Source organism: Pantherophis guttatus, chromosome 2 (assembly GCF_059756535.1).
Source record: "Pantherophis guttatus breed Tessera chromosome 2, ASM5975653v1, whole genome shotgun sequence".
NCBI lineage: Eukaryota > Metazoa > Chordata > Lepidosauria > Squamata > Colubridae > Pantherophis > Pantherophis guttatus.
In genome coordinates this window covers 103,269,470-103,290,979 of record NC_142064.1, presented here as the reverse complement: position 1 = coordinate 103,290,979, position 21,510 = coordinate 103,269,470, and the positions used below count along the sequence as shown (strand labels likewise).

Below are 21,510 nucleotides of genomic sequence, written 5' to 3'. Positions count from 1 at the left end.
GTGATGAAAATGCTTCATTATGTCCAAGTGGCCTCACTATTCCATGTGGTGTGCTGGCTAACACTAGGCTTCCAAGTGTAAAGCAAGGCATCGGTTATCACCTCACCCATAAAACATTTCATGGCATAGGGCTTTGCTACTTGAGAACTGCAATGTCTTCTAGTGGGACCCAGGAAGTATGCCTCTTCCGTCATAGCGCCTGCCCCTTGCTCCCATCAAGAAGCTATTGAAGATCTGGTTGTTCTCCCAGGGGTTCGCAGGTTAAGCTCCCGTTGGATGGATTTGTATGTTTTATGGTCAGGCTACTTATGAATTTGTTACTTTTTATAATATCGTTCTTACTTTTAAAATTGTAGTTTATCCATGTTGGGTAGCCTCTAAATTGATAAATAAAAAATGGTTTCTTCCCTTCCCATTAACTAATACCTGTCTAATTCATAGGGGCATCACCAGGAAGTGTGGTCCCTGGCCATAAGCCCCAATGGAGATTATCTTGTCTCCTGCTCTCATGATAAATCATTGCGCCTCTGGGAAAGGACAAGGGAACCCCTTATTCTGGAGGAGGAGAAGGAAATGGTAAGAAGTAATCAGAACTTCTCTCTTGAATCTGTCCCAGCTCTTCCGGTCCCAGCTCTTCTAATGTATACATTCATTGTACTTGCTTTATTAGGGCTTTTTAATGAGTTTATTGGTGGTTTCCTACTTGCAAACATATCTATTAGCTCAATGCTGAGGCTTCACACTGAACAAGCTGTACTATCAAGCTATTGGTTTAATAGGAAGAAGTTGTAAATTTTTATGTTGGCTGATCACTCAAAAATATTTAAAGGTAAACTCCAGTTTTCTTGTTCTCTGATACAGGGACTAAAATTACCTTCTTAGAAAAGTCAATGAGACAAAGCATATGTGTATTTTACAAGTAAAATAAGTTTGGTTTATTCAGAAGATTTAATCTGAGGGAGCTGCACAAATTAGCTGCTTCTTCCAAACATGTAGTATTTCATAATATAGGTCAACTCAGCTTTCCAAGTTCCAGGGACTAAATTCCACTTCAATTAGTAAAATGTGAGAAAGGGCATTCCCTACCTCCCTTTCCCCACCCCGCTGCCTGTTTTTCTCCTCCTCAAAAGCTTCCTCAGATGATCTCCCTTGCCTTCAGAGAAATCTTGAGGCCCATCTGCAGATGGGAAAGAGGCCTCAGCCATGTGTAATAAAACATGTAACATCTCTTTCAGTTGTGGCATCTTATAACACTACCAAGTAAGAAGAGAATACTGTATTTATAGCTCAAAGTTGAACTGGTACTCTCTGAACTTGGTGGTTTTCTTGCAAAAGTTTCTTTACCAAACTAGGTAACATCATCAGACTGAAAGTTCTGAAACATCTGCAAGAAAACCACCAAGCTCAGAGAATACCAAAGACCTCACTGCTAAGTTACTTTATAGTAAATTAAGATATTATTTTATTGCTGTATTTCATTTCATTTCATTTATTCGAATTTCTATACCGCCCTTCTCCTTTCGGACTCAGGGCGGTGAACAGCCAGATAAAAAACATCTATACAAACATCACAGTTAAAAAATAAAGTTAAAATAATTTATAAATTTGGCCCATAATTTAAAACTTGTCAATTAAAATAAATATTAAAATTTTAAAACTAACCCTAAAATCAGGACAGACCGGCTAGCTGAAAAAAATAAGTTTTTAGGGCCCGACGAAAAATCCGGAGGTCGGAGATCACTCGTATCTCTGGGGGTAGATTGTTCCATAGGGTAGGTGCCACCACAGAGAAGGCTCTCCTCCTGGGGGTCGTCAGCCGGCATTGTCTGGCCGACGGCACCTTGAGGAGGCCCTCTCTGTGGGAGCGAACCGGCCGGTGGGAGGCTATTGGTGGCAGAAGGCGGTCCCGTAAGTACCCTGGCCCTAAGCCATGGAGCGCTTTAAAGGTGATCACCAACACCTTGAAGCGCACCCGGAAGTCCACCGGAAGCCAATGCAGCTCGCGCAGGAGAGGAGTCACATGGGAGCGCCCCGTCGCTCCCATAATCCCCCGCGCAGCCGCATTCTGCACCAGTTGGAGCCTCCGGGTGCACCCCAAAGGGAGCCCCATGTAGAGAGCGTTACAATAGTCCAGACGAGAAGTGACGAGTGCTTGAGTGACCGTGCGTAGGGAGTCCTGGTCCAGAAAGGGGCGCAACTGGCGTATCAGGCGAACCTGACAAAAAGCCCCCCTGGCCACGGCTGTCATATGCCCTTCTAAAGACAGCCGCGCATCCAGAAGGACACCCAAGTTGCGGGCCCTCTCCGTGGGGGCCAATGATTCGCCCCCAATAACCAGCGATGGCGTCAGCTGGCTATACTGGGACGCCGGCAGCCACAGCCACTTGGTCTTGGAAGGGTTGAGTCGAAGCCTGTTTCTCCCCATCCAGACCCGCACGGCCTCCAGGCACTGGGACATCACTTCCAAGGCATCATTGGGATGGTCTGGGGTGGAAATGTACAGCTGAGTATCATCAGCGTACTGATGGAACTCCACCCCAAAAACCACGGATGATCTCACCCAGCGGCTTCACATAAATGTTGAACAGGAGGGGCGAGAGGACCGACCCTTGCGGCACCCCACAAACAAGGCGTCTTAGGGTCGACCGCTGCCCCCCTGTCAATAGAGATTGCGACCGGTCGGAGAGATAGGAGGAGAACCACCACAGAACAGTGCCCCCCACTCCCAGTCCCTCCAGCCGGCGCAACATGATACCATGGTCGATGGTATCAAAAGCCGCTGAGAGGTCTAATAGGACCAGGATAGAGGAATAACCCCTATCCCGGGCCCTCCAGAGATCATCCACCAACGCGACCAATGCCGTTTCCGTGCTGTACCCAGGTCTGAAGCCGGACTGGAGCGGATCCAGATAGATTTCATTTATATTGCACCTTTGCTGTAGCACTCATGCGGGTCTCTTCTACATGTTTAGCTTTCTTGGTAGGCTGTTATGAGCATAATAAAATTGGGGAGAAGAGAAGCAAATATTCTTGAACTGTTGGGAAAAAATGGATAGAATAAAGATTTTAGAGCTGGTTGGAACAAGGTAGATATGAGGAAAAAAATAAGCTTCCGTGGATACTCTGGGAAGAATTGTTTTCCATTTTAATATACTTGGATATTCTGACACACAAGATACTTTTCTTTCACAGCAAAGAGAAGTAGAATATGAAGATAGTATCGCTAAGGAAGATCAGCCAGTGGTAAGCAACATCTGTTTGGACTGTTTTTTCTTCTTTCTCAAGCTGCCTTTCTTGGGGGCCTCAAGATGAAGCTGAAGCAGCCATGGAGACTGGAATAATGGGATGTTTGGTTGCTGTTGCCAACTGGCTAACAAATATTTCCTGTACTGTCTTTATCCTTCATATTTGAACTGACTTTTAGGTCAGAATTAAAAATTGCTGAGAAACTTGCAGAAATGCATAATCTGAATGCTAATTTTTCAGTTTACATGTATGTTTCTGTAATTAATTTTATTGGACATCATAATTATATATTTAGTAGGGCTTTTTTGTAAAATATTTCAGATACCACAAAAAAAGAATCTCTGCTAAAAGGCTTATCCTTCATTTGATTCTAGTACCCCCATATATTCAGTGTGTTCTACCTTTATTACAGTCAGCAGAATTAAGAATACAAAGGTTCTTCAGTAATCACCATAAGCTTTCAAACTAACTTCCAGTTCTTTTTTCTAATCCAAGATTCCCATTGCTATATAAAGATAATATTTAGTCTTTTGGTCACAGAATAGCACATATTCTTTCTTAAATTAATGAAGAATTCTCGCATTTGTTTCTTGATTTTGCCTTGGAATTTTAACAGCATTGTCTCAGTTCTGTATATTGCATGCTAATATTTAATTTTTAAAAAAAAGTCTGTAAGAGAACATATGGACATACACAAGCAGAAGACAAAGCAAATACTGTGCTTTCAGAAACAAAGCAGAAATTTCTTCATTTTAGCTAGAAAGCAACAGTCACTAATATTGCCATCCTTCTCAGCCTTATGCTTTTTATACCATTTTGTTTATCCTAAGTTTTGTGGTCCATAAAAATTTGAAAGTATTTGCCCTGGACTATCACAGAATTTATTTATATACAAAAAGATATGAAATTCAAATACAGAATCGTAGATGTTCAAATCAAAATAGACCTAAAATTTTAGTAGACATATTTAGATTTCAAGAGATGTACCCCTGTTTTACAGATGTTAATTTTAAAATGATTTTGTTTCTTCCCAGGTTCCTGGGGAGATTCAGGGTGAGGCTGGATTAGCTGGGAAGAAGACCATTGAAACTATCAAGGCTGTAAGTTTATTTTGCCTAGAATTTTCTACAAAAAAGGGAAGATTTCTTCTTTTTAAAAAAATTGCAAAATATTCATAAATCCTCTTTAAAAAAATCCTCTACATCAATCACTGATCAGAAAGTTGTCCAAATTAAGTGCAAACTTTCTAATGCATTGAATTAGACTATCTATTTGTCTCTGTGTGGTTTCAGTGGGAAGCAGACCTATGAGTGAGTAAGAATCACAAACTCAGCTTCATCTCATTTTTCTACCAATTGAACAATCAAGGGAGAAATATTATTGTTTCCTTAGACACACCTTCAGGACTTTTGTTAGTGCAACGGCAGGATTTGAAACTACTACAGTATGGCATACAGATATTCCATTTCCTAAAACATAAAATGCATTTGATATTTTCCAGCATTGCAATTGTAATGACTCTAGATTGTAATTATTTGCTCTGTTAGACTTTTCTATTTAATTACTACCATATGTTTTGGGATGTTTTCTTTTTCCTCTTTAGGCTGAACGAATCATGGAAGCCATTGAACTCTACAGGGAGGAGACTACGAAACTGGAAGAGCACAAGGCCATCTGCAAAGCTGCTGGAAAAGAGGTCAGGAAGGAACGACTTGTGTTTTTTTCAGTGTAGTGCGAGCAAACTTATTTATTATCAGAGTGAATACTTACAGAGCTGAAAAGAGACATAACCTTTGCACCATCTGTCTTATACATAATATTCAGCTGATCTTGCTATCTTTGAGATCCATGCTCTAAAGTGTATAAAAGTGCATTAATCATTTACAGTGAAAGGTTCTTCCCATTTGATGCGACAGAACCATCCAAATAAAAAAAACCCAGCTGCTGCCTAGGAATGCAGGAAAATCCCCAATTTGCTATTATTTAAATTGGATTAGATTTTTCCCTTTAATTTTCATCCTTGGCCAAGTTGAAAGGAACTTTAGAAGAGGCCCTATTTATTTATTTAGCTTATTTATTTAGCATATTTATATAGCTGTCCATTTACAAACAGCTGATTGGGTGGCGTACAACACAAGAGTTGAAAACTCCATTACAGTCTAAAAAAATGAAAATACACAGATAAATAAACAGATGAAACCCATGAAAGTGGGAGGGCAAACATATCAGCCCACCTTCCAGGATCCCCCTGGGATCCCTCCTTCCCTCTCTCCCCCCCAAGGGTGGTGAAAAAAACACATGTTATGGTACACTTCAAATATTTGAAAGGATCTTATATAAAGGAGAGTCAATATCTATTTTCTCTCTCTCCAGAGAGAATTATGGGCTTTAAGTTACAGGAAGGCAGATTCTAAATAAGTTTTACGAAAAAGTTCCAAAGGGCAAGAGCAGGGTCATACTATAAACAACTATCCAAAGATGTTATTATTATTACTTACTATTATTTATTAAATTTTTATACCACCCTTCTCCCGAAGGACTCAGGCCGGTGAACAGCCAAGATTAAAATACATACAATATGAAAATTAAAATAATTTAAAACATAATTAAATCAATTTGGCTTCCCCAATTTAAAACCCCTTACCCATAAAATTAACCAGTTAAAAATTTTAAGCCAGCCCGGCTTGCTGAAATAGAAAAGTCTTCAGGGCCTGGCGGAAAGTACAGAGGTCCGGGATCAGTCGTATCCCTGGGGGTAGCTCGTTCCAGAGGGCGAGTGCCCCCACAGAGAAGGCTCTCCCCCTGGGGGCCGCCAGTTGACATTGTTTCACCGATGGCACCCTGAGGAGACCCTCTCTGTGGGAGCGTATTGGCCGGTGGGAGGTTATCGGTGGCAGAAAGTGGTCTCGTAGATACCCAAGCCCTAAGCCATGGAGCGCTTTAAAGATGAGAACCAATACCTTGAAGTGCACCCAGAAGACTACCGGAAGCCAGTGCAGCTCGCGCAGGAGAGGTGTTACATGGGAGCGCCATGTCGCCCCCACAATCACCCGCGTGGCCGCATTCTGGACCAGTTGGAGCCTCCGGGTGCTCCTCAAGGGGAGCCCCATGTAGGGAGAATTACAGTAGTCCAGGCAGGAAGTGACGAGGGCATGAGTGACCGTGGCCACCTTTCACTGGTTGTTGTTGAGGAAGAAGCTGGACAGCCATCTGTCGGGGAAGCTTTAATTTGGAGTGTTGGACTTGACATCTGAATGGCCTCTTCCAATTCTTATGATAGAAGACTGTCCTATCCCTAGGGGAAGTTGGCTAAAAACTAAAAGCTCACTTGAAACAAATATGGCCTTGGATATGTTCGCTTCAGACAGGAAGAAATAATCTTCGTCACTGTGCTTTGCAAGGCTCTCAGTGCAAGGTTTAAGTTTGGAAATGGGGGCTGAGTTTATGATAATTTGATTGCCAATAAATGTAGTATAATTCACTGTTTGTGGAAACTACCTTATCAGTGTTTGATTCTCTCTTAAGATATTGCTACTGTTTAGAACTTTTTAATACCTGTAACAGAGTATTGACCCCAGTGCTTCATATTCTCTTCACATTTGATTCACTTCATGTTATCTCCCTATCTCTGTAGTTCCATGATTTGCTTCTATTGTAACAGCTCAGATTTGAATGTGCATGCGTAAAATTAGTTATTTGGAGAACCACAATTCTGTCAAGGATCCTTACTGTTTGGTTATGTGTATACTTGGATAGGGTAGATTAAATGTATGTTTTATGAAACTAAGTGGATTTGAGACATGTTTTATAACTAAAAAGAGCTGTTTCTTTTTTCAGATAATGAAATGATGTGTTTAATTTTTCAAACAAGATATTTATTTATTTATTTATTTATTTATTTATTTATTTATTTATTTATTTATTTATTTTTATTTCTATACCGCCCTTCTCCTGCAGGACTCAGGGCGGTGCACAGCCAAAATAAAATATCGTATACAAAATTTAAAAAACAATTTAAAAACAATTAAATAATTTTGGCCCAAATAATTTAAAACAACCCAAATTAAAACCGAATCAATTAAAACTGAGAGGATGGGATCAAGCCAGCCCAGCTAGATGGAATAAGTGTGTTTTTAGGGCCCGACGAAAAGTCCGGAGGTCTGATATCGTGCGTATCTCAGGGGGTAGGTCGTTCCAGAGGGCTGGTGCCGCCACAGAGAAGGCTCTCCCCCTGGGGGTCGCCAGCCGGCACTGTCTGGCCGACGGCACCCTGAGGAGGCCCTCTCTGTGCGAGCGAACCGGCCGGTGGGAGGCTATTGGCGGCAGAAAGCGGTCTCGCAAATACCCCGGCCCTAAGCCATGGAGCGCTTTAAAGGTGATCACCAACACCTTGAAGCGCACCCGGAAGACCACAGGAAGCCAGTGCAGCTCGCGCAGGAGAGGTGTCACGTGGGAGTGTCCCGTCGCTCCCATAATCCCCCGCGCAGCCGCATTCTGGACCAACTGCAGCCTCCGGGTGCACCCCAAGGGGAGCCCCATGTAGAGAGCATTGCAGTAGTATGCAGTAGTAGTAATATGTTAGTAAATTACTTTCAAACTTTCATATAAATTGGTTATTATAACTCAGTTTATTTCTCCAGGTTCCTCTTCCTGTAAATCCAGTTCTCCAGGCATATGGCAATATTTCAGTAAGTCTGCTTTTAGTCATTTGAAGGCACTTTCTTGGCATAAAAACAGATCATAAATAGAAGTATATATATCATGTAAAGATCTGGGTAGAGTTATGGATTGGAAATCATGTTTGTGTGTTTCTTTTTTTATTCTTTTCAAATTTAGTGTTCCTATAATTTCATGTTTTGGTAACTTAAAATTTCCATGATAAGTATAACCCTAGTGCCATTTTGGGAGCATCTTCAGGGCTGCCACTTATATTCTCTTTTTTGTACAGAGGCAGAATTATTTGACTTATCAATCTTTCTGCTGTTTTCTTTTTTTAAAAAAAAGCTTTCTCAAGATATTTTGCCTTTTCTCACATTTACATTTTGTTTTGCTATAGTAAATCTGGCAGCTAATAATAAAATAGAATTGATTACTTATATCCATCTTATGTACTACTTGGGAGAATAGACAATAAAACCACAAAAAAATTAATTTCCAAAAGGAGTTTTGAAATTTTTTGTTTCTGATTTCTTTACAATCTGTTTTTCAATTTTCGTACTTAAAATTGGTACATACACTGGTAACAGTTCTGTTTACAGTAATTGTTCCTTTGAGGTAACCAAAGGAATAATTAAACAGACATTGTTACCAATATGTACCAATTGAATTACTAAGCTGTAACACAATTGGTAAATATGTAATTTCAAGACGGTGGAGTACTATCTATAAATTATTACTAAGGGACAATTCTTGGATGATTTGCTGAAATAAAGAGAATAAAGAATTCTAAGTTGCCTCATCAAATCTGAATGTAAGGTCTTTTCCCTATTTATTTAGAACTTCTAAAAGAGCTTATTGCTTTTGATGTATGCATTGACTTCTGATAGTTACATTTTTAATGTTTTCCTTAGACAATTGGCCCACATGATAATACACTTATCTGAGCTACAATTGGGGCAGATGCAAATATGAAGTGAGATGGTCACTTCTCTGCGATAGTTGTTTGTGTAGTGAGATACAGGGAAAAATAGTATACATCCTAAAGTCTGTGAGTGAAAGTTAAGAATTTGAATTATTTACTGTAGCTTATGCTGAAATTATTCTTGTTTTTCCTTGCAGCCTTCTGCATATGTATTGGATGTTCTCAAAAAGGTGAAATCAAGGTGTGTTTGTAGAAGCTTCTTACCAACAAAATCTTGAATTTCTTAATAGCTTGTCTAATGGGAGCTGCTGAGGTAAAAGCTAGAATGGTCTCAGCAAGTTGAATCTATTTTGGTTTTAATTAGATTCAGAAAATACAGTTTTACTGCCCCTCAGACATTGTCCTTAGCTCTAATGATCTGAGTAATAAGCAGGCATATCACTGGAAGCATGTAGAGAAAAAAAAATTTTTTTTTGCAATTCTCCAGTCTCTCACTATGAGGAGCTAAATATTATTTCTGAGTGTTAAATGAACCATAAAATGCAACTAATTTATTCTAGCGAGCCAGTTCATTCAAGTACTTCTATGCAAATTGCCATCTTTTCTTTTATGGCTGTGAGTATAAATGGTTCTAATAGTAGAAATTGCCCTAGAATTTGGATTGGCAAGTTGTAATCCTCCATATGTTGTTGGACTGCAATTCCTATCATATTTTTCCATAATGGCCAAGCCTGGCCATTATAGGTTCTGTAGCTAACACATATGTTGCCTACCTCTGCTCTGAAATAAAATTAAGCCACATTTCACACAGGATAGTATTTCCCAAACTTTCACTGTCCAGAGCCCACTTGAGAGGCTAGTGTTGTTTTTTTTGTTTTGTTTTGTTTTGTTTTTTTTGGGGGGGGGGACTTCAGGCATTTGTCTCTAACTATTATCCAGCTGGCATCAAGTAAGGCGAGCAAGGAGACCAAGCTGGAGAAAGACTGAGAATCAGAGGTAGAACTAGACCTGCCGTTTGAAACCATTGGTTCAGCATGATCCCTATTTTATTGATAAGCTAATTATATTTCTTGGAAAGAAGGTAGTAACAGTGCTAGGAACTGTTTAAAGTATGCCTTCCCTTTGCCTTGAACATCTGCTTTTCTGCCCTTGATAAGAGAAAAACATTATTGCCAGATTGTTGGGTTTTTCTTTTTAATGTTATTGGTGCTTGATATGGAAATAATGATCCCATTTCTCTTTCTCTTTCTCTCTTAGTGAATTGGAAGAATCCCTTTTGGTTTTGCCTTTCTCCTATGTGCCTGATCTTCTAATGCTCTTCAGTCAATATTTCGAATTGGGTCTAGAGGTAGAGTTGCTATGCCGGGCTCTCCTGTTTCTGCTCAGGTAAATTGAAGGATTTTTTTTAAAAAAATCAGGTATATTACTATTTTCTTTTAAGACTGAAACTGGCCAAATTACATTAGATCAGGGATGTCAAACTCAAGGCCCACAGGCCGGATCCAGCCCATGGGGTGCTTAAATTTGGCCCGTGGGGGCAGTCTGGAATGGCAAAGGACTGGCCCGCGGAGCCTCTTCCAGCCAAAACAGGCTGCGAAAATGCCCCACCCCCACCCCAGAAGAGAACAATGCTGATCTGGCCCTTGAAGAAATCCAGTTTGACACCCCTGCATTAGATTAATATGGGCAACCTAATCAAAGTTTGGCATGCTTAGAAAGCAAATTTGAAGTTAATAAAAAAAATCAGCTCAATTTTTGTGCATAGCTTAGTAATGTTGGTTTAGTCACTAGAACATAAACACACAGGTGAAAGTTGCTGGTTAGCTGTTTCATCATTTTTGTCAATTTAAAAACACACACCCGTAGAATCAATCTCTAGTCAATGAACATTTCGTTTAAATTGGATATCAGTTTCCCCAATCCCTTTGTCTGGTGCTATAGTCCATTACTTCATATTCTTTGATACCTTGTAATTGTCAAAGGCTGGCAAAACTGACAATGAAGCCTGGCAATATCAAACAATTGTTCTTGTAGGCAACCCTGATCATGCACATTCAATTAAAAATGAATTGCTTTAATGTTGTTGGCAAGTGGTATAATTGAGATTTATGTATTTGCTTACTCACTTGCTTGTTTGATTTCTGGGTAGTGTGTAAAAAACAAACACAACAAAATGTTCTCCACAGTAAGATTAAATTACTAATGGCTATATAATACATTAAAAAATGTTCCTTAAAAAAAAAAAGGAGCTCTGTGTTATTAAGACTGGATGAAAAAGGTGTGTTTCTAAGCCCTTCCTAAAAGTCTGTGGATTGGCACCTCTCTATCCTATTGAGAGTGAGGTCTACATATGAGGCTCAATCAGGGAAAGAGATTGACCCCAAGTAGTAAGCAGGTGAACCAGCTGACACTAAACACAGGCCTCCTTATTTTATCTCAAATAAAATCTCATTTGAGGTTGGCTTTCTCTAGATGTTCCAGGACTATAAAACAACAAATAGCATCTTGTATGTATCTAGAAATCAGTCAACAGGGTAGAGATTTCAGAATAGGGAGAAAATGGCCTCTGCAGGATAAAGTGGAAGTTGCAAGTAACACATGGGATAGCTCTATGTAGAGTTTATTAAAAATTCAAGGTTAGAGGTTACCAGGAGGTGTGTTTTGGTTTTTAGACTTAGATTAAAGATGTGTAAAAATGACCTGTAACAGTGCAGGAATTATTTGGTTTTTTGTCAAAAGCCACATTTTCCCCACTATGATGTCAGGGGCTTGAAGCAAAGTGAGGAATGAGGAAAAAAATGACTGAGGCTTACTTTCTTTTCCCTGCCTCTTCTCACTCAATAAGCTATCTGAGGAGTCAGAGACTTATTATTATGCTTATTACAATTATCTAACTTAATAATCTATCTCTGTCTATCTGAATGCTTCCCCTCCCTTTTACTCCTATCATTTTAGTTTTATGGCCACTTTTTGCTAGTGGTTGGAACTTGCAAAAGGATTCTTCCCCTTAGCTACTCTTCTGCCATTTCAGGGTTTGTTATTTCTTTCCATGCGACATGTAGATAGGCTAACAGCTGAAGTTTCCCCATTCTCTCTTCCTGCTCTGGGATTTCATTTTCATACCATGGGGACCTGTTTTGTTTCCAAAGTTTAGACAAAGTTCCTCCTGGATTAGTCAGGGATCCAGAACCAATATCTTGATAATCTAAAAAAAATAATTTTCCTGTGTCTGTTATTCCTCCTAGGATACACTTTGGGCAGATTACAAGCAATCAGCTTCTTGTTCAGGTGATGGAGAACCTGAAAAAAACTACCCTTTCCAGAGTCAGTCAGGTGAAAGTAAGTGTGCATTGGCACAATATTTCTGCATGTTTAAAAATTGGTTGTTTAGAATTTAGAAGCAACCTGGTTTAGAATTCTGGTCTGATCTCCCAATCTCTGCAGTTCCTTATCCAGTGTCATGGAAGGGGCAGCAAGGGAATATCTCACTGGATATCATCTGCATTAAGAGTCAGGAGCATCCTCTCAGCCCCAGCTCATGTCTTATTCCTTCTTTCCCTAGAGTTAAGAATATGGATGGAATGGGGTGGCAAAAATTCCTGTAGTTTGCTTTGTCAAATAGTGAGAGGTTAGGATTAAAGTTTGCTGGTGTTTGAAACAAAGAGGAAGATTTGCTGGATAACCTAATACTTAGCTGCTATGATCCCCCCCCCCCCATTTTGAATCCCATCTGAAACAAGAAGATAACATTGCCGTTATCTTACAGTTTTAAAGTGGGTGTCAGGATTACTAAACAATTGAGCATTGAAATAGTAGCAAGTGGATATGGAACTAAGTAGATGATGCTTTAATGGTTTTCCCGGTCTTTTCTTAAATTTCACTATTTATTTGTATTTACCTTTAGGATGTTCTGGGATTTAATATGGCTGGTCTCCAGTTCCTAAAAAGAGAAATTGAAGCCAGGGATGAAGTGACTTTTTTTGCTGATGCTACTGACCGATTTGAGGAGAAAAAGAGGAAGAGAAAAAAGAAACAGAAGATGATTCTTGCAATGTTATGAAGCTGTTCGCTGAAGGAATTATTGCTGCCCGAGAACACTGTGATGCATGCTTCTACCTCCTGAAGGGGGAGTGACTCTCAAAGACTTGGGAGAGGATGAGGGAACCAGAGAAAAATCATGCTGAGTTTTTATCCACGATATTGCAATGGGTTGTAGGAGATCAGGACTATCCCTTTTATGTGTTCCCTGCTTTTGACTGCTACAACATCTTCTGATCTGCTGCTTTTGCTCTTCTTTAAAAAGCCACCTCCTATCTCAGGACTCCACATTAACTCTCATCCCACTCGTCATAATGATAAACCATACAGATAGAGCTCTTTGCCCTCTTGCTGGATGGATTGTTTTTGCTTTGTTTTACAACAACATTGTACTCCCCACCCTCTGAAAAAAAGAAGAAAAAAACAGCAATTGTTCAGATTTGATCTGACTATGAATGACATGCTTCTCACAATATAGCATTTTAGCCTGGTCTGAGAATAGACCTTTCTTTGCAGTTTGAGAAGTTTCATTTGTACTTGCTTTTCAGCCTCATTTTTGCTATTTAATGAATTTGTCATTTTAGTAATAGCAGTTTGTATTTGACTCATTATTTTCTTATCTTAGTTTTGGGATGGAAATGGGATTGAGTGTTTTACTCATCTAAATGAAACAGTATATTCTTTTCTCATGGACTCAAGATTGTTAGGATTATATCAGGGGTGTTATTCAGGTTCTGGAGAACCGGTAGCGGAAATTTTGAGTAGTTTGGAGAACCGGCAAATACCACCTCTGGCTGGCCCCAGAGTGGGGAGGGAATGGGGATTTTGCAGTATCCTTCCCCTGAAGTGAGGTGGGAATGGAGATTTTGCAGTATCCTTCCCCTGCCATGCCCACCAAGCAACACCCACAGAACCAGTAGTAAAAAAATATGAATTCCACCACTGATTTATATGCTTTGAGTATTGAGCTCAATTGCATATTTGTTGCCATTTGCAATTCCATAAATCATTTTGTTCCTCAATGGTACAAGCTCCATTGTAAGCCTTGAAATCCCAACAAAAGTCTTCCAGTTAACATATAAAAGTTAAAAATTAGCTCTCCAGATGTGTAATATGAGATGGGAATCTAATCTAGCCTAATAAGGAATCTGGTTTCCTCATTTAATCTTGAACACTAGCACCAGGAAATTCAGTAAATTGCTCAGCATAAATTCACCTAAATCTTCCTACTTTTCTAGGGAAGGCACATTGGCAGAATTTCAAAATAAGTATTAATAGGTTATCAATTCTATGCCAGTATCAAAATTAGCTAATTTTGATGAATGCTAGTGATGTTCTCAAGATATTCAAGATGTTGCACAAGTTCTTTGTGCTTTTTCACCTTCAGCAAGGAGAGTAGCAATTTGTTTACATTCCCTTTAAATTTTTAAAAATCCAAACCAAAAGATTTACTGTAATGCAGAATTTGTCTTATTGTTACATGTTCATATTAAGATGATATGCCCACAATTGTTTACAATACCAATTTATATACAATGTATAAATATTAGTTTAAAAACAATTTAATTAACCTTCAAAAACATCGATTTAACATTCTTTGCATATTAAGAATGTTAGCACTGCAGGACTGTCATAATATTGGAAAAAATTAATCCGGTCTGCTCTGCAAAACAAATATAAAAAGTTATATAAGCATATGGACGAATTTCTATGCAAGTTTTCTGATGTACAACTAACTTGGTTGTCAAAATGCATATGCCTGTTAAATTCAGAAGGTAGATATAATCATTTATCTTATTTGCCTTGTGCATTTGAAGTAAGTTAAAGTAATAATGAAAGTGGATTTTTGCCTTTGACATTTTCCTAAATATGCAATTCTTATTTAATGAAGCAGATGGCTTGAGTCTACTTGTGGTCTCTGCCTTCCTCTTAAAACGTGACAGGGGAAAAATAGCTGTCTAAAAGAAACAAAAGTCCTGTTCTACCTCCTATAGGTCTCACTTTCCTCAAAAAATGCCACTGTTTATCCAATTATTCTAAAATTATTTCAAGTTAACTCTGCAAGAAAACCTTGCATATGATTTGAACTTATGAATTCAAGTTTTTAATTTGCATTTTTTGGTCACTAGGCAAATATATTCCAAGTACTTTCTTGACTCAATTGTGATATCTAACACGGTAGGTATGTATTTGGCTGCTTGAATATTCTGGTGTAATTCTCTCATTTAAGATCTGTCCCCATCAATGCCATTCATGCCAAATGGACCCTTGGTTGCCCTCCACCCCCAATCACCCAGCTTTCCTAACCCCTTCCCCACCAGTACATCCTTACTTCTTCCTCCCAACAGTGGTTTAATTGCCAAACACAAGCTCTCCTTTTAATATGGTGAAACCCAGACTTTCCATGCTGAAATATAATTGCTTACATTAATGAGGAAGCTTGTGAGGAAGTATTACTCTAAACTGAGAGACTGGACTTGCTGGAATCAACTGGATGCTGGAGGCCTGCCCTCCCTTGGGATAGTTTGATGGTCTCTCATCATAGACGATGTCTGTTAAGACTGGTGAAAAAGCAAGTTAAGGAAATACATTGTTTTACTAGACCCCTTCCCGAACCTTGAGTATAATAAAAGCATAATAAATAATAAAGCTTAAAGACAGTCTTTTAAAAAGAGGTTGCCCGAGCCATTAAATTCTATTTCACTTTGGCAACACAAAAAGCATTGAGAAAAATACAGAGACATGAGATTCCAGAGTGTTTTCTTTCTTACTCAGTTTAGCAGAGAAAGTAATAAAGATGTCCCTGTGTCACTAGCTTACATTTTTATCCATGTGGCACAAGGTCATAGACCACACCAAATAAACTATTTATAGTTCCTTTTATGTTAATATAGAAACACATGTTTGACAGTGCTGGGGCTGATAATGAAATGCCACATTATTTTCAGTTGTACAAATTAGTAATGTGTGTGTGTGCTTTCAGGTATCTCCTGGAAAATGCAATTTTCTTTAATATAGGAAAAATCAACAGGACAACAATAGAACAGTGTGAAAAACTCCAAACAAAGCCTTTGTTATAAAATAGATTGAAGTGATATTCTGGTTCTTAGAAATAGGAGCAATGTAATTGTATGTAAACACCTCTTTTTTATAATATGCCAGCAGCTGAAGTGAACAATAGAAAGTAGTCATGACTGCTCCTATAACAACTTCCAAATAAACATGCATAGTGTTAATGATGGATATTGCCTTGGAAAGGTTTTACTCTGAAAGATAGCGCTAGAAATAAATAAAAATAACAAGGGTGGGATACTAAATAAGTAAATAAGTGATTTAAAGAAAGGTAAGATTGCTACTTGTCAGTGGAGTAAAAACCATTAGTTTATCCTGTATAAATTCTATGTAGAACAAAAGGGAAAAAAAACACTGAAAGATATTTGCTTCCACAGGAAGAAATAGTGTTTCAGTTTCTGTGTGAATTTCAATCTGATGGGAAAGTTTGTCCCAGCCCTCATCTCCTTCCACTCCAACAGCCATGGCAAAAATCTCTATTTCCAATATAGTTTGCAGTCCAGCAGCCACCTAGAAAAGACAGATTGTATAATTCACCATGAAAAAAAATAGATTCTTGTCTCCCACTCCCCACTATCTTGCCCTCTTTAAATTATTCTTAACCATCAGCCTAAATAAACTTGCTGGTAAGGCTTTGTTTCATTTGTGACTTGAATTTTCATGGTAACATTTCTACTATAAACTCTTCATTCGAAATTGCGATAAGAAATGACTTGTTTGGAGCACAGAGTCAAAGAAAGCTAAATCCCATGTAATTTTCTTGGCTGTGAATAGTTCCAAACCATTTTTATGGCAATATACCCTTCAATTGCTCAACATAGAATTTCCTTCCAGTTACTATACTGTATATCCCCGAAGCTGATGATACATCATTTGAACACAAAGAAAACTAAAGAATTGTAGATAAGCAGTATGTTAAAAGTAATTCAAAGGATTTCCCATATTTAGGAAAAGGAATAAGTCCATTTTTTAAAAAAAAGCTGCTGAAATGTGTTCACTAGAAGGAAGGTGAAGTTTTCTTAAAGTCTATACAGACTACATATAGGAGATTGGTATTAAGAAATATCAAAAAAGCAGATTACTACATCATTCCATTAAAATACGGCAATCAGCCCATTTGTCCCTACACCCACGTATAGGCTGCTTGGGCACATATTCTCTAGAGTAGCACTCATTCTTGGGGCAATTTGTTGGCTAAATGAAGAGACGCCTCACAGTTTGCATCAGACATTCTCATGTTCCAACGACTTCTATAATCTTAGTGGGAAAAGGAGAAGATTCTCCTGAATATTCCGCACATTTGTATATGACCTTTCAGAATTGTTTGAAGAGTTTAAAAAACAAACAAAACCTAAACTCAAAAAATGTGATTACTACAGAATAAAGACAACATTTTTGGTATTCTGCTTCATCTGTCTAACACAGGTTTACAGAACTGTTATTTTTTATTGCTATTTGAAAAGAATAAACCTGGAGTGTCAAATCAATAAACCTGGAGTGTCAAATCAATCCCACATAGAAGATAATCCATTCTATGCCTCTTTATTAATTTGTTGCTAGTAGGTTAGACAGAAGTGCTTGGTCTCTTAAATCCTTAACTACTGCAGAGAACCCTTGTGATTGGTCATTAGCCCAGGAAAATCTTTAGTACTGATCATTAAACTATATTATATCCCTCTAAAATTATTCTATCTGTAGCTTATTATAGGGAGAAATCTTATTAAAGTACTAGTTAGGAGAAAAATCTTCTGACCTTCTCCAACGGTTGCACTTCTATTTTTTACTGGAGTTGGAAATGTGCAGAAGACAAAAGGACTAATGCTAGAGGACTCATCCAACTGCTTAGTGTACTGATTTCTACTAATCACTAATCAGGACTTGCATTGTTCAGTGACAATTCAGAGGAAACAGACACAAGAAGGGTATTAGCTAAGAAGCCCATAATATTCTGCCAGTTCAAGGAAAGGCCCATAGGTCACATTTAAGAAGAGTGGTCTGCCTATAGAAAAAGATCAATTAAAATTATTTAAACACCCTAGGACTTACAGGCCCTGGGGTGTAGTTCACTCGCAATCCTGTAGAAGGTGGTGGTTGTTTCACCCGAAACCTGCCAAGTAATAGAAATGTTAATTTCTTGTTTTGTGCTAAATCAGAGAAATAAGAAGCAGAGTGTGGAAGAAGATGGGTCCACACAGACGTTGGCTTTCATAATTATTAAGATATTTTCAATCTGTGTCAAGAATAAGTTCAATCATGAAGGCAAAGTTTAAATTCATAGCTTAAGAAGCCCCAAAAGAATGGCTTACTAAAATTACATTTAGCCTTTTTTCATTTCTTAGCTACCATCTTTATCTAAAATATATTTTTCAGTCTGAAGAAAGGCATTATATAATGTAGCTTGATATTTCTAGTGAGAGAATAGCATATTGCTTCCTTGTAATTAGTATTTGAAAGCTCATTTTACTGGGCCTTATTTGAAGTCATCTAAAGCTAAGTGTTTGATTGGAAATTTGCTCCCACTGCAACCTATATGCATCATAAAACAGATGCAGCCTCCCTCCTAATCTCTTCAGTCTGATGACAGATAAAAGTGGTCTCAAACAGAATATGTATCTAAAGGACCAAAGTGAGACTGGTAGATAACCTATGTAAATTTTAGAAACCTCCAGCTGTTCTCTGTAGTCTCTATCACTTATAAGAGAAAAGGCAAACTAGTAAAAAGGCAAACATCTTGGCCAAGGGATCAACTGAGGACTTCTTATGCCACCTGAATTAATGGGAAGATTTTTATGTAATTGTGCAGAAAACCTGGATTAAGACTATGGACAGATCATCTGAGAAAGCTTCTCAGATGGGCTATTAAGAATCAGTCCAATGGTAACTTAGATCTCTCCAGAAATAGAGTTTTAAAACTATATCTTCAGTCTTGATGACTGTAATTCTGATTTAAGAGCCATGTGGGGAACAGTAGTTTTGCCTATTAAATATACTGCTTGTATCATCAAACCTAGGAATGAAATTGTCATGCCATTACAATTTCTGGAGGAAAGGGCCAGTGAGAAATGTTTGCTTCATTTAGGCAAAAACAGCTGTCCAAAGAGCATAGATTGGCCCCCTTCATACTCTTGCTGGTGGCCTCATCCATAGCCCAAATTAGACTTTCCTGAATAATAAGATTGTGATGAACATTGACAGAAGGGAAAAAAAAAACATCTCCCACATGACAACTTGTAAAATATCACCAATGCTAGCATGATAACTCCTTCTCAAAAGGAAGATTTCACTCTGAACTCTCAGCACAGATGCAACTTTACAGATGTAAACAAAAAAAATGTGTTTGAAATCCACTACATTTCTTTCTGCATTGGATTGAAAAGGCAAACTAAGTAAAGGTGAAGGTATTGGAACATTCAACAGATATGTCCATGTGGGTCCATAAGCCATGTTGTTGGAACTAAATGGGTCTCTGACCATCATAATTACTTGTTCTTTATAAATGCCAGGGAAGATAATACTGGGTATTACAGTATCACCTTTAATCTAAATTCAAAAGATTCTTCTGCAGCAAAAGGACCCATCAGAAATGGAATTCTACCTCATGCCATTGCGGAATGTAGTTTCAATTGTTATAGTTCAATTGTTCACCTTCACTCCATGTTATTCTAACAAAACCTTGGACATTAGAAGTTTGTGCATCCTTGCTAGTTCAACTCGGTCATTAAATGCTAACACTAGAACAATGAGGACAGAAGGGAGATTAGGTAGGCATTTCACTTTTTGGACAAATACTTAAAGGCAACATTTACCACTGCAATGTTTTGCCCTAAAAAGTGCCATCTGTGTTATACAAACCATATTCATGACTCATAGAAGAACATGGCTACCACAAATGCTTCTATTTTGAAAATTATTATTATTGATGAAATTCAGGCCCCTGGGTTGGTGCTATTCTCGTATATTACATACCTGCAGTCAAAAGAGAGAAGTTATCCTTGTTCTTCCTCCTTGAACAATTTACCACTCTGACATTGTTCATATAGAAAAGAATTTCCATGTTCTGCAAATAACTCTAAGGTATATCCCCAAACAACCAAAAAGCAAAATATTTTGATGTGTTATCCTTTAGCAGATATAAAATTTGCTAGTAATATATACAAACCTGCAGAAGTCCATTCCAACGTTCTTCAAAGCTACTGTGGTTGAATAAGTGCAGCCCTCCTTAAGAATGCCAAATGTCACCTTTGGTGGGATAAGAAGGAATCCTGACATTTTCTGGGAAGGTGCTGTGACAGAGCATGTGCGGACTTTGCCAGAAACAAGGTCTACATTCTTCACAAACAAGAGAGATTATTTAGGAAGGACAGACAGATCAAAACTCTTAAATCATAGATCTATTGATAAGAATAAAGGGTATTTATAGATAGATATTCTACCCATTCATAGTGGCTATTAATACTTCAATTCTGAAATGAAGATTGGTATTCCGAATTCCCAATAGGCTAAATATAAAATAATCATTTTTGTCAATTGAAACAAAATATACCTTGAATTATAAGTGGATTTGCCCATGTGAAATCAGTCCTGTGAATAATTTAACATGTACAAAAATGTACAATATTTATTTGTGTACTGTAGTATGGATTTGAACTTATGGCATGAAAGTCTATTTAACCTTCAGTACACTCCTGGATGAAAAACAGAAATCTGTAATATAATTTTTGCTAAGGGTTTTATTTTTGTTTCAGTAAAATTATACTGCACAGCTCCTTGGACACTCAAAGCATCTTGAGTATTATTCCATAATGTCTGATACTGCTACTCTTACTTTTCAGGTGCCATCAAGCCTGTTTTAGTCTTACACAATCAGATGGACAGGTTTTACTAAATTAAGCTATGGTTAATTATCATTGGACCACATATGAGGAAAATAGGCAGAAACCATCCAACAGCAGAAGGAGATGTTCACAGAAGAAGCATAGATTTGAAATAAACTCCTTTGTTCCCAATCCTAGCTTTTTCTGTCCTTGTGGACTCCTTTTGTACTCTGTATATCAGGGGTTACCAACCTTTCGGACCTCAGGGACCACTAAATTCATAATTTTAAATCCTAGGACCACTAAAATGATCTGCCTAATGACCGGCTGGGTGGACATGGCTAGGTGGTCATGTGACTGGGTGGGCGTGGCCAACTCAATGTCACTCATGTCAAGGGGCACCTCGCCAGCCTCTAGTCACTCCTTCCCTCCTGGCCACTCCTCACCTGCCCGCCCAGGCTCTTTAGGGCGCCAACAGGAAGCAGTTGTTGGAGCTAAGAGAGAGTTGGCAAAACAGCTCAGTTCAAATTGGATCTGACCGAGAAGGAGGCTCAGCAGAAGCACCTGAGGACTACGAACATAGGCTTTCCAAGCAGAGGGAAGACCTGAGGAGTGCAAGACCAGGTACTGGCACCTGGAGGCTCAGCGGGACCACCTGGTTGAGATGGTCAGCCAGTTCCAGACCATGAGGCAGTCCCACTGGAACGAGGCTCTCTGGCTCTTCGCCACCAGCAGCACTTCCCTTCAGCCTTTGCCCAA

General features: G+C 38.6%; 2 protein-coding genes across 14 annotated transcripts in view; one reads left to right on the top strand and one right to left on the bottom strand.

Annotated features, from left to right (window-relative positions):
- The window catches only part of WDR3 (WD repeat domain 3), a 34,074-nt gene extending 20,620 nt beyond the window's left edge, over positions 1–13,454 (top strand). For 2 of the 3 annotated variants that reach the window (XM_034411039.3, XM_034411038.3), the window contains exons 19-27: positions 442–576; positions 3,193–3,243; positions 4,281–4,346; positions 4,850–4,942; positions 7,887–7,934; positions 9,025–9,068; positions 10,085–10,213; positions 12,073–12,166; positions 12,732–13,454. In XM_034411039.3, coding sequence (XP_034266930.1) covers positions 442–576; positions 3,193–3,243; positions 4,281–4,346; positions 4,850–4,942; positions 7,887–7,934; positions 9,025–9,068; positions 10,085–10,213; positions 12,073–12,166; positions 12,732–12,887 — 816 coding nt within the window. In that variant the 3' untranslated portion in view covers positions 12,888–13,454. Of the gene's footprint in view, positions 1–441; positions 577–3,192; positions 3,244–4,280; positions 4,347–4,849; positions 4,943–7,886; positions 7,935–9,024; positions 9,069–10,084; positions 10,214–12,072; positions 12,167–12,731 lie in introns of those variants that run through there. The other variant, XM_087888325.1, reaches the window with a different exon arrangement.
- Positions 13,455–14,411: 957 nt separating this feature from the next.
- Positions 14,412–21,510, bottom strand: part of SPAG17 (sperm associated antigen 17) — a 112,093-nt gene continuing 104,994 nt past the window's right edge. For 5 of the 11 annotated variants that reach the window (XR_015732753.1, XM_034411031.3, XM_034411032.3 and 2 more), the window contains 5 exons: positions 20,097–20,266; positions 17,984–18,044; positions 16,303–16,447; positions 15,292–15,429; positions 14,412–14,528 (listed from right to left, as the gene is read on the bottom strand). Coding sequence is in view for 6 of the 11 variants with exons in the window: in XM_034411031.3 (XP_034266922.1) it covers positions 15,293–15,429; positions 16,303–16,447; positions 17,984–18,044; positions 20,097–20,266 (513 nt within the window). In the remaining 5 variants the exon portion in view is untranslated. The remainder of the gene's footprint in view (positions 14,529–15,291; positions 15,430–16,302; positions 16,448–17,983; positions 18,045–20,096; positions 20,267–21,510) is intronic. The other 6 variants (XR_015732750.1, XR_015732751.1, XR_015732754.1 and 3 more) reach the window with 3 other exon arrangements.